Raw genomic sequence first — 12619 nt, 5'->3', positions numbered from 1 at the left:
ACAAAATGACTCGCAAATGTCAATCACAATTCCAACACAGCACTGGTAACTTTTTACTATTTTTGTAGATTCTGTATAGGCAACATTTATTTCAGTGTTAAACACTGGTATTAATTCAATCCGTGCTCTCAAAATGTGTCAACTATCATACTCAGGACAAACTTATGGACCACCTCCTGTACTCCTGCAGCCATTTAAACTCACGTCTGAAAAGTCTGGGATCGTCACATCGTCCAGGTCTCGAGGAAGTCCACTGTTCACTGCACTCCTCAGAAAACTGGCCACTGAACTGCTGCCTGTGTCCTGAGGATCCACCAGAGGGCGCAACAATACAACACACAATTCCAGTTATTTGCTATGAAAGAACTTGCAACTCAAAAAGAAAAGTGCTCCTACTATAGACTGTAGCCAAACAATTATCAGGAGAAGAAAGATTGTGATATTGCAATTGAATAATTTCACATAATTTAATACATTTAAAGTTGTCATTTATCTATATTAAAGGTACACTATGCAGCTTCTCTGGTGGAGGGGTTTTGTCACCTGAAATATTATTGCATTGTCTGGAATGTGCCACATTATGCCATTAAACTCATCCATCTTGCATTTATTCAATTAAAGGTGTTTTTATTGCTCAAAAACACCTTGAACTTAAAATAAGGGTGTCTATCTTTTTACAAGTAGGACAATGGTTATTGCATTCTACCTAATTATTTGTATTTAATTCCCAAATGATTTGAGAAAAATCTAACACAACTTTCTGAACCACACCTCTGTGTATAAACAGTTATCAATGCTCTGAACAGGTCGACCGGGAAATACCTGCCTCTTTACAGATAGGGAAATATTTCTAATATTAACTGGGCCATGTCATGACAATTATTGACTCATCATTCAATATATGATAGATGAACAATTATGTTTGGGAGTCAACATTTATTGTAGGTAGTTCTTAGTATTTTTCTGTAACCTATGATAAGTTTTGAGCTGTAGAGGCTTGAATAAATAACTTCTATGAGTGTGTACACATGTACAACAGCATCCAAGGTATGATCAGGTTTTTTGAGTATCCCAGTTTCGTCATGGTGCATGTATACACAGTATCCCGAATACTGCCATAACCGGGATATGGCTAATAACCGCGATACTGTTTTGCATGTATACGCACTCTTTGACTCTTTATAGATACAAACTTCTGCTATTTATTCGTGTAGTTCATGTTTTTAACCATTTTGTACATTTAAAATAGCTTTTTGGGGATAACTTAGGGTTACTGTGTCAGTAGCATAAATTAGTTTCAATATTTTTGTTTGTCACCTATATTTTCTTTGGCAATATATATATCTTACTTCAAAAGTTATCATGACAGACCTAGTTTTGACATATGCAAACAGTCTTATCTACAGAGGGATTAGTTTGATATTAAACAGAAAAGCGTGGCATGCTTTATATACAGAGGCTGTCTACAGTCTGGTTTATGTGTACCTCTAAGCATTTTGAATACCACTCTCTCAGGCTATGTAGTAATTATAGCTTATGAATTGATCTAAGATTTTTAGTGCCAAGTCTACATTTTTTTAGCATTATATACTGAGGCTGTCTAAACAGTCTGGTTTATGTAGATCTAAACATACAACATTTCTAAGCCTTTTGAATACCACTCTCTTATCTTATGTGGTAATAAAACCTTTTAATTGATGTAAAACGTATACAAATATTTTTACTGCCAATTATCTTTTCTTTCTGTCATACTAAATTACTACTTTTCAACAGACAATATAAACAACTCCAGGTAACGGCAACAAAGTGTAGGTATTCATGTACTTCAGACTGCTGTTACACGCAACATTTTGGAGGACCTTTTAACATTCAAAAGATATAAATATTTTGTTTAAAATCTGTAATTGTGATGGTAATTGTTCTTATTTCTCATAATTATGAAATCTACAGATAGGGTATTGATACTTTGCAGACACATCACACTGGGGGGTACTGCACGTTTGTCTATGGAGGAATGTTCAGCAGTTACAAGGGTGACACTATGTACACATTAGCAAATGCTGCCTGACAAGTATTTAGCTGGTCTGAAAACTGAAAACTTGCACACACTTTTTCAGGAGGTGAGAGAGACTAATCAAAAAACTGTTGGCTTTTGACTGTGATGTAATTTGAGAGGGACAGCACAATATCAGCAACAGGTACGTCTATTCTTTATGGTCAGATTGTGTTAAAACAAAGATCAGATTTAAGTCTTAACAGATCGGTAAAGGAACATTGAAGATATCGGCTGCAAAGTATCAAAAGACATCAGCAGCAGGAGGGTAAGTTTGTAGTTTGTTTTGTAGATGGAGGAAGGGGCACTTGGAGTCTCACCACAGGACTGGTACGAGCTGATCCGGCTCTGGACGAGGCTCGAGATGAAGTCCTGGAGCCGGACCTGGACCCTGAGCTCCGATAGCTGCTGTAGTCTAAAGGCTACACAGGAAATGTACTGGGAATTATATATGGAACTGTGATCATTAAAGCATGCACCAATTAGTATTCTGCATGCATTTTTTCTTTGATATGGTAGAACTAATGTTAGTGCAGTTTTGTTGTGTCCTTGGGCAATACCCACTTTGCCTAGTATGAATGATGTGCGTGACTGAGTGTGCTGGTGGTGGTCAGAGGATGATGGTGCAGACTGACAGGTTCATTTTTGTCAGTTTGTTGCACGGTAGCTGTGGTAACAGAAGTAACTTACCACCACCAAATGTAGAGTGAATCAACAATAGAATACAAAGTGCTTTTGAGTATCTTGACAAATGCAGCTATAAATAAAAATGCAATGCATGAATATTATTATTAAACTAAACGTTCAACCATGCATGTACTGTAAATAACAATATCCATCCAAGCAAGTTTATTGTACTTAACCCACACTTTAAAACAGCACCACAATGGTAATCCAATTTCATGCATATCCAAAATAAAGCGTACATCAGGATAAGTAGATTTATTAGTAGTATAGGTGACGCCATGATACTAAAATTTCAAACTTAATATCACGGAAAATGCTCAATACTCAATAATGATCTCAGTACCACAGGGAAAATCTACATTTCAACACAAATTAATAATAGCTTATTTAAAATCAACATTTGGTCTTCTGATACAAATCAAGACTATGAAATTATTCAGAAAATGTCAAATTTGGTTCTATTTATGCTTTTCAAAATACTGATAGTATTTAGATTTAATTAGATTAGATTAGGATTAGTTTATGGGTATCAGTGCTTTAGACAACCCAAATTAGTGTTAACTTGATACAAACCAATACTATCCCCTATAGGACAAAAGAGGGGCCATGACAACTGCTGAGAAGGATTACCACACATTAAAGGTCCCGTATTAGGCTATTTTCTGACTTCTCGTTCATAATGTTGTTTCCTCATCAAAAATTTCACACAAGTTTAGCACACAAGTTCTTATCCTTGTGATGTCATGGTAGTACAGGAAGGCCCCCACTGTGGTTTTAAACTACACAGTAGTTTAAAACCACACCTTCACCTTCACTAGAATCCTAGAATCACTAGATGAGTTCAGCTCTGGAATTGCCAATCTCTACTGAACTAAAGGTAAAAGGTAGCAAGGTGAGCATTTTGAGATTTGGAGATGTAGACAGAAAAATAATAAAACATGTGTTGAATGAAACAAAACAACTCCAAGTATGATTTTTGAGGAGGTAACAACATTATAACGTGGCTTAAAGCTCACAAGAATAAATTTCACTTAATACGGGACCCTTGAAGTATTTCCAATCAAAAATTCAGTCAAGGTGAGACAAAAACAATCCAATTCTCTCGATGACACTTCACTCAAAGGACTTACTACTTGAGCATTGCCCCTTCGAGAGCTGCCACACAGACTGTCTTCATACAGAGAGCTCTATACAACCACAGAGTACACAGAATACATGAGATAAAGATAATATAATATACTTCAATACTGGCAGATTCATGCTTTGGTGAAGAAAACCAGAGAAAACTCCAAACGGTGGGAGCTGTGATAATATTATAGAGTGAGGGTAAGAAAATATAAGACAGAAAACAGTTGGAAAAAACTGATTCAGTATTAAGTATGAGGTGGTTTGAGGTAAAATACTGTAGATAAACATATGATTTCTTAAGATGGGGTACCAAACTACCACTACTACCACTACTACTGCTACTGCTACTGCTACTTCTTGGTTAATTTGGTTATAAGAACGACCTTTGATGAGATAATTTGATCTTGTTTACCACTACAAACCATTTGAAAAAGAACTAATTTTGTTTTCCACATTTTTAAGACAAATGAGGTAGGTTAGGGCAATATAGACAGAATAAAAGGGAAACTGTATTGGAAAAACTTGATTTAAAACATGCTTTTAACCAGTTACCGCCCCACTCCCAAATACTTTCAGTGTGGATTTTTTAGTGACAGTAACAATAAATATTGGACCAACCCTCCGATAGATCTGCAGAGGGACCTGAGAGAGAGAACTGCCCCGCTGCAACAAAAGATGTACGTGTACAGAGTGAGAACATATATCTTTTACAAGACAATTAAATCAACTTCTATTTTTTAGGCTCATAATACATTATACATTATCATAAAATAATTAAGAAATAAAAAAATAATAAAATATGAATTGGCTATTAAAGGGGCCATATAACACATTTTCTGATCTGTTAAAATGTTGTTTCATCATCGCAAACATACCTGGAATTGTGTTTTGTTGCATCCACTCATGTACTTCCCAAATTGAAAACACTCTGTTCCACCATATGATATCATGCTGTAACACAAGAAGTGCTCCACTGTGTTTTTAAACACCAGACAGCTTCACTAGAATCATTTGGGTAATCAGCCGTGGAATTTGCACCCTATATTCTGCTGAACAAAAGGTAAAATGTAGCTGTTAACTTGAAAACTACCGCTTCATGACATGGAACAGAGCATTTTGAGCTTCGGAAATATAGACAGCCTACAAATAAAGGGTTATTCAAACATGGGTGAATGAATCAAAACACAACTCCAGGTATGTTTGTGAGGAGTAAACAATGTTCTAACATGGCTAAAAGCTCACAACAGCCCATACACAATGTTAAAGGAAAACTAATATATGATATGTTCAAAGTTTAAAAATTTTTTTTTTATAGCTGTATAATTCTTTCTCCAATTCTTAAAAGTTTAATGAAAAATCTATGAAATTTACAAATGAATGGTAAATGTAAAAATGTATCTATAGGATTAGGCAGAAAAAAGTAAACATATATGGCTAATTGTGCTTACTTATATTTGTGATCTAAAAATAATTACACAGTGGTGTCCATATTTGCATTACATTGAGCCTAAAAGTGCACTCCTTGAACAGAGTAAGTTTGTTTTGCATGTACCTGGTAACCATTATAGAGAGCTGGCCGAGAGCTGGACAGACCATTGAGGCTGTACAGGTCTGAAGAAGCATAGGAAGTCTGCAATGGGACAGAGGCAAAGACAATAAAGAAAAACAGCAGAATGAAAGAGAAAAAAGGAGAGGAGGAACTTGAGACAGGAAGAGTAGTTTACGACTGCACTCTGAGGTAGTAAAAATGTGCCGTAAAACTAAAAACTCCAAATATGGGGCTGGATTGACCAACACAGGTTTAAGTAAAAGGTTAAGCTGACCAGTATTGTGCTTACAGATCAGAGAATAACTAAATTTAACAGTGGTTTTGTTTAAAAGGGCACCTGCTTTTCTCCAATGAAATCTCATTGCTTTGCCAAGAATGCTCCACAGTAAAGCATTAAATGTAACGCACAAAAACGCATTACACAACATGTACTTTTACAGTGGGGTCTCCTCTCCACAGATCTGACCTGTAACTTGGTCTTGGTGGTGATCGATGTAAACTGATTATTTTAAAGAAATACTGGGACATTTCAAGCAATGCAATAATATTTCCATGAGTACAAGCAGTTTGCAGGCCTTCTACCAGAAATGTTATATGATATGATAAAATATTGACATAATATTGTAATAATTCTGTATTTAACATAGAAATTGATTATCTGATTGTTTCATATTGTGTAGATCTATTTATAGCCATTTAAACAAAAACTTCAGACAACAAAAGCTATTTACAATGGACTGTTTTGGCTGGAGCTGAGGTTTAAAGGGACTAAACCACTTAAAGCTAATAGCGCAGTCAGTCGTATTTCCTCAAACAAAAGCAAAGGTTAATCCTGTCACAGCTATGTATAGGATATTACTTACTACTACTTAACTGATGCTCAAACACATGGCTACAGCTAATATGGGTTTCAGCTTCTTGTTACATCTTGATGACTTTTCGCCATTATTATTATTTTGTCTGAAATTGTTAATTGCTCTGGTAGCAGTCCTAGTTTTTTTAATCATTCTGAAACCCATAGACACGTCTAAAAATTGGGTTATCTATTCCATACTAATCTTAGCCTATGTTCACACTCTTGTCCTGTTTGATCTCAGTTTAGGCCTGATGAAGTTTGGTCTTGTTCTAATTTTGGTTTAGTTCTGGTTTAATCCAAGTTTAGTTCTGTGTTTAGTCCCATTGGTGTACTATGTAACTTTTCTTGTGGAGGGTCTGTCCCCTGCTAGTTTTCATTATGATATTATGACCATTTATTTATCTCCATGGAGACAAGCAAATTAGGTCAGGTCAGACCTATCTTCAGATCTGTGTATTTTAATGCCATACTGTTTAACATTTCAAGTAAAGCAACACCATCTGCATGGAGACAAGCAGGTGGAGAGGCCAGAAAAGTTATAGAGCACCTTTAAGTCACAATTTTAATGGTGGAGAGTCCAAGTGTATCCAGAGCCTATGTAATGTTTTTGTCATGTCAACTGACTGTAATGTATTACAGTTTATTCATATCTTGCATTAAGTTGTAGGTTATAATAAATGAGTTGATTTGTACATTTCTCATGCAGGGACCCACCGGCTGCAGGTCTAATCTGGAGGATCGGGAGGCTCTGCTCTCGTCTAGAACGGAGCTCTGAGTGACAACAAAGTATAATATCAGTCATTCATCATAACTAAACAAATCACAACAAGTTCACTTTTATTGACGGATGCAAAGAAATCAAATAATAAATTAAATATTTTACATTTTCATCTGGTAATAATTTGTGTCTTTAGCTCTTTGGTCATTCTTGTTGTTTTGTTAAGTACTATACAAATAAAATTGGAATTGTATGTCTATATATTTAAAAAGGTACTTGTTTAGCCGGGATAGTCAAACTGAGATTTGGGAAAACTTGTATAGATACACAGAGAACATGTAAACTCCACACAAAAACTTCACACTCAACAGGGGAATCAAACCCATGACCTTCTTGCTGTGGGGCTGAAGCACAAACCACTATGCTACTATTGAAATGACTCAATGTAACTGTATCCACAATAAACTACTGTTAATGTTTCAAAGCCACACAGAGACATTGAACGCACCGTTAAATCTAGCCTTGAAGACCGAGACATTCTGCTCTCATCACTCAGTCTCGAGCTCTATGTTCAGAGATACAGGAAAGCCATTGGTTTAGCTCATTTTGTACAATCATGCATTCAAATCATTAAAATTTCACACACAGCTACTGACCCTGCTGGACATGACACTGTAATCATCGTCATAGCCATTTCTCTGTAAATGAATGGGAAAAATGCGAAGTAAGTAAACCAAAGTAACAGTTTATAAGGCGATATTTAGCACCACACACATGCGCTTGTACATACATCTTTGTCTTTGTGCTTATGTTTCTTCTTTTTCTTTGACTTCTTATGTGAATATGGGGAGTCCTTTGAAAGAAATACAACAACTGCTACATGGGTATGATAAAAACTGAATGTAAATGCAAGCATGCAGGCAAAACACCACCAATGTTCTGAATACAAAAATATCCACACAGAATCATTCAACAGCAAAAATTCACAATAGTTTTTAAGGGTCAGCAAAAGTGACAGAAATTAATGTGCTAAATAGGGCTAAACATGCTTGTAATAATCTTGAGAAACAGAACTTATACTTTCAGAGATTTTAAACAGCCCTTTTTAAAGATAGTATTCTCAATATTCAAATTTTCTATAAATCAACAAGTTCAATATTGATTTCTCACTAGGGCTCTACAATATTGATACTGTGATACTGACTGATGCAATAATCAATATCACAACATATTCAGTTTATCACAATAACACCAAGGTTCTCCATCTGACAAATATGAACAGTTTTTAATATATTAAATAAAGCTGATTTTATTCATGATTTTCCTTCCAAAAGTCCAAAATTAGCTTTGATTTAGTCCTGGCTTTGTCTCTGTTAAGTTTTTTATTTTGACTCTGCTTTCATTAGTAAATTAAAGCATGTCTTTTTTTTTTGTCATAACTGAAATTACGGATTCAACAAATATATTAAATATTGCAATGATATCGAAATCGCAGTTTTTAACAGCCATATATTGCAAAATGTTCCAATACTGTGCAGCCCTATTTCTTATCTCTCACCGTTGCTTTGACATTTAAGGTTTTGCACACACCAGCAAAGTGTTATTCAACTCAAAGTTAAAATGTTACAAAAACCCAAAAACATTTCACATCCCAAGTTAGAAGTGAAATCACCACATACTCTGATAAGACATTTGTTCAGTACTCCATTAAAATCAGCCCCTTTCTTCTTTTTCTTCACTACATTAACACCAAGAAGCAGCACACGTCATTAAACTGTTAAGACAAATCTCTGTTGGAATTTCATTAGTTTCCATGCATTAGTCCCCATCACATCACAGCAGGTCTTTGATTAGAGGCTCTTAAACCCGAAGTCTTACCCCTCCTCCTGCATAGGCCCCCACTATGTCCAAATCAGACTGTACAAAACACAGCGTCATTAACAAGAGAGATGTACCAAAAAGTAGATCTATTTATAAGGACATATTGCCCTCGTAACCAAGAAACAAATCAATGAATTCAATGGAGACGAATGGACAAGCAATTGGCCAAACGGTGAAATCATTTATTTAAGGCAAGACACTGCAGATAAATAAGATCTGATACTTTCATAGAAGATTCCAGGCATCCACAAAAATTAAAAATGTATCTGGAGTTTTAGGTTGTATCATGAATACAAAATCATATGCAATTTTCTTATATTGTTGTTTCCTCATCACAAAAATATCTAGAGTTGTGTTTTTTTTTTTTCCATAAATGTTTAACACACAAACCCTGCATATTTAGGCTGAGTTTTTCTCTAAAAACACCTTGTGATGTCATGTGGTAATAGGGGAAGTGTTCCACAGTGTTTAAACTCCATATACATACACCAGAATCATTTGGATAATTTCAGCCCTGGAACTGCCTGTCTCTACTGAACTAAAAGTAAAACGTAGCTGTTAACTTGAAAACTACCAATGCATGACATCACAAGGTGGAACAGAGCATTTTGTGCTTTGGAGGTGTGGACAGACTGATAATAAAGGCTTACTCAGATACGTGTGAATGAAACAAAGAGCAACTCCTGGTATGTTTGTGATGAGGAAACAACATTGTAACATGGTTTAAAGCTCATATGAATCAATTTTGCATAATATAGGACCTTTAAATTATAAGTATCAATATTATTTTGAACATTTATCAAAGGTAGTTTGGATTTGCTTTTTTAGATAATGCTGCAAAACAAGGAAATAAAGGAACTACTCTGAAGACTGGAATTTTTTGTTCTTGCTACTTTAGGTGTGATTTAATAAGGGTTAACAATAAACAATATTACTCAAAGAAAAAAAAAAGATAGATAAAAAGTGTAAAAAATCTCCTGCAGTGTCTTGCCTTAAAATTTGTTAAAATGTGATACTGACCCGGACACTGCCCCGACTGCCCACAGACATCCGCTCATCTTCATCTGAGAGCTGCAAGAGACAAAATAAAAAACATTTAGTTTAAGTACAAAATAAATCCCCCCTTATTATTTTGTATCTTAATGAATCAACTTATCAATTCATAATTATGCAACAAATATGTTTTGCCTATAAATAAATACAGATTTAATAGTTTTAAGTACTTTTAACAGCAAACAATTATAATAACTAATATTAAAACCTTTCAAAATATGAATCCTTGTCTGTTTTATGTTGGAGAAGAGGATGAAAACAAAGAAAAAGTATGAAGAGATGATGGAATGCAGGAGGACTACAAACCGTGTGGATTCGTGACGATCTTGTGTACCTCTCACTGTCCTCCTGAACGAGGGAACGAGGAGACAAGGAGACAAGGAAACAAGGAGAGTAGGATACAAGGAAACAAGGGAACAGGGAGATAAGGAGATAGGGAGGGGACAAGGAAAGAAGAGAGGATGTGAACAAAAAACAAGATGGCAGAAGTCAAAAGGTCTACAACAAGACAGATGATAGACAATGAGTTCATGGTTCTAGTAGTAGTAGTAGTAGTAGTAGTAGTAGTAGTAGTAGTAGTAGTAGTAAAGTATGGTATTTGTATAGATTTCATTGATTTAGATAATTAAAATACATAATGTTATTGATAATTTGCAGTGCAAGTGATATCATCAACATTCTCTGGGGGTGTGATGTTAACTGAAGGCACTACTCTGGCAGAAACTCTAGTGGACATTAATCTGAAGTTTGTTTTAACACAGCGGGTTTCCAAAGAGCCACTGGGGAGGTGCGACACACATGTAAATAAAAACAAAGGTCCACACACACAGCAGTATTGATATCGGTAATTGTGTGTGCGTGAATTAGCTGTAAAGTGATGTCACCATTCTGACAACCTAGTCATAGTCTGGAGCGTCACCTTTATTGCCTCATATATGCTGCGTGGACCGCGCCTCCACTTGTATACCTCAGAACTAAAACCAGGACTAAAATCAGGAGTAAAACCAGGGCTAATCCAAGTCTAAACCAGGGCTAAACCTTGCCACGCAAACCGCAACTCCTCCCATACGCCGTGCGCACCACGCCTCCTTCCATGCACCGTGCACATCGTCTCCTATGCTGCCAGTCTGAGAAAATATGGTCTCGAAAAGAGCGCCGCCACAACTTAATAATTACCTTGTGTGTCAGAATTGCAGAATGTTGCAAAAAAAGCTAAAATGTCACCACTCTGACAGTTAGACATCAATGTTGGAGTGGCGGTATGTGAGGATGGCAATATTAAAAAAATATATTATCAGTTGTTATTGAAACTCACCATTGCCAGGAACAAAAGATGCATTTACTTCAAAGGCCTGTATGGGATAGGGCAGGTGGATGGGATTATGGGGAAGGGGGGGCTCGTCTGTCTTGACCTATTCTAAAGGAAGGCTCACCCCATTTTAATACAATCTGACCATATAGAGCTGATTTAGCACTACAACAGGTGAGAAAAGTTTTGAGACCATCTTAAAATGTTTTTGACAGTGTTTGCTAATGTGTGCACTGTGCATTGTATCACCATAGGCATACATGTAGAACACCCCCAGCATGATTTCACTGCAAAGCATCAATTAAAATTCACAGAAACATAGCATGTCTTCTTGTTTTACTCTACTGTTGAAACCACATCATGGACACCACACTGAATCAGTAACACTCTGGCATGTGCATGTTAGATATGACCACACTTCTCTTTTCAAATCACACGCCATTTACTCAGATACACTAAATGTACACAGCAAATACACACAGAAGACAGGAGGCCTAGCAGCATCATTTTGTTACTAAGACATTTCACTATTAATGTACCAATCTGATGAAGTAAAAGATAAAGTAGTTGAGAATTCAACTATATGAAAAAATGCATATATATTTTGGTCAACTCATTTGAACTAAACAAGAGACCAGGAAAGGGTGGTTTGACAGTTTGAAAGGTGCACTATGTTTTTCTGGTCTGTCTCCATGGAGATATTATTTATTTGCCTGGAATGTTGCACAGTGAAGTATTAAATATATCTATTTTGCTTCAATTAATAAATTACAGTTGTTTTTATTGGATACCTTGAAATTCTTACAGAGAGAGTGAGAGCTGGGGTCAACTCTCCAAAGATCTGAATTGTAAATGTAAAGATACATTTAATCCCATACTGTGGAACTTTAAAGACTAAACACTCATAAATCCATGGCGACAAGCAGCTGACATACTCTTCACTAGAAAAGTTACACAGAGCACCTTTATATTTCCTACTCTATTACAAACAATACATAAATGAATGACACTTGTTATGCAGCACTGACAAATCCTCTTAGTGGTATTTGAACGTGAAGTTTGCCACCAGTTTCTTAAGAGCTACACTTGGTAAATGTCGACTAAATCTCCCACAGTCTCTGACAGAAAGGGCAGATGGCAGCGCTGTTACAAACCAAGAGGCTCCCTGCTCTTCTTTATAAGTGGATTAACATTATGGCACTGCTCTGATCAACATAATCCCTCATTTTCTAAAAGGGATTAACAGGAATTATCAGGAATTTGAAAAACATGGTTGGGAAGTTTTCCAGCAAATTTACAGTCAAACACAGAAAACCAAATGTCACTAAAAACCATGCATGTTAGTAAGGGTTACATCTAAAATCACAGCACAGGGTGAATATGGT

The 12619-nt window shown here is 35.9% G+C and overlaps 1 protein-coding gene across 6 annotated transcripts in view; it reads right to left on the bottom strand.

The window, feature by feature from the left end:
• Positions 1-12619, bottom strand: part of LOC129408965 (leucine-rich repeat flightless-interacting protein 2-like) — a 61311-nt gene that overhangs the window by 15294 nt on the left and 33398 nt on the right. For all 6 annotated transcript variants that reach the window (XM_055153930.1, XM_055153941.1, XM_055153923.1 and 3 more), the window contains exon 3: positions 9893-9943. In XM_055153930.1, the coding sequence (XP_055009905.1) occupies positions 9893-9943 (51 nt within the window). The remainder of the gene's footprint in view (positions 1-9892; positions 9944-12619) is intronic.

This window comes from Boleophthalmus pectinirostris, unplaced genomic scaffold (assembly GCF_026225935.1).
Source record: "Boleophthalmus pectinirostris isolate CB_2022bp ecotype Guang Dong unplaced genomic scaffold, ASM2622593v1 HiC_scaffold_1, whole genome shotgun sequence".
Taxonomy (NCBI): domain Eukaryota; kingdom Metazoa; phylum Chordata; class Actinopteri; order Gobiiformes; family Gobiidae; genus Boleophthalmus; species Boleophthalmus pectinirostris.
This window is presented reverse-complemented; position numbering and strand designations above follow the sequence as displayed.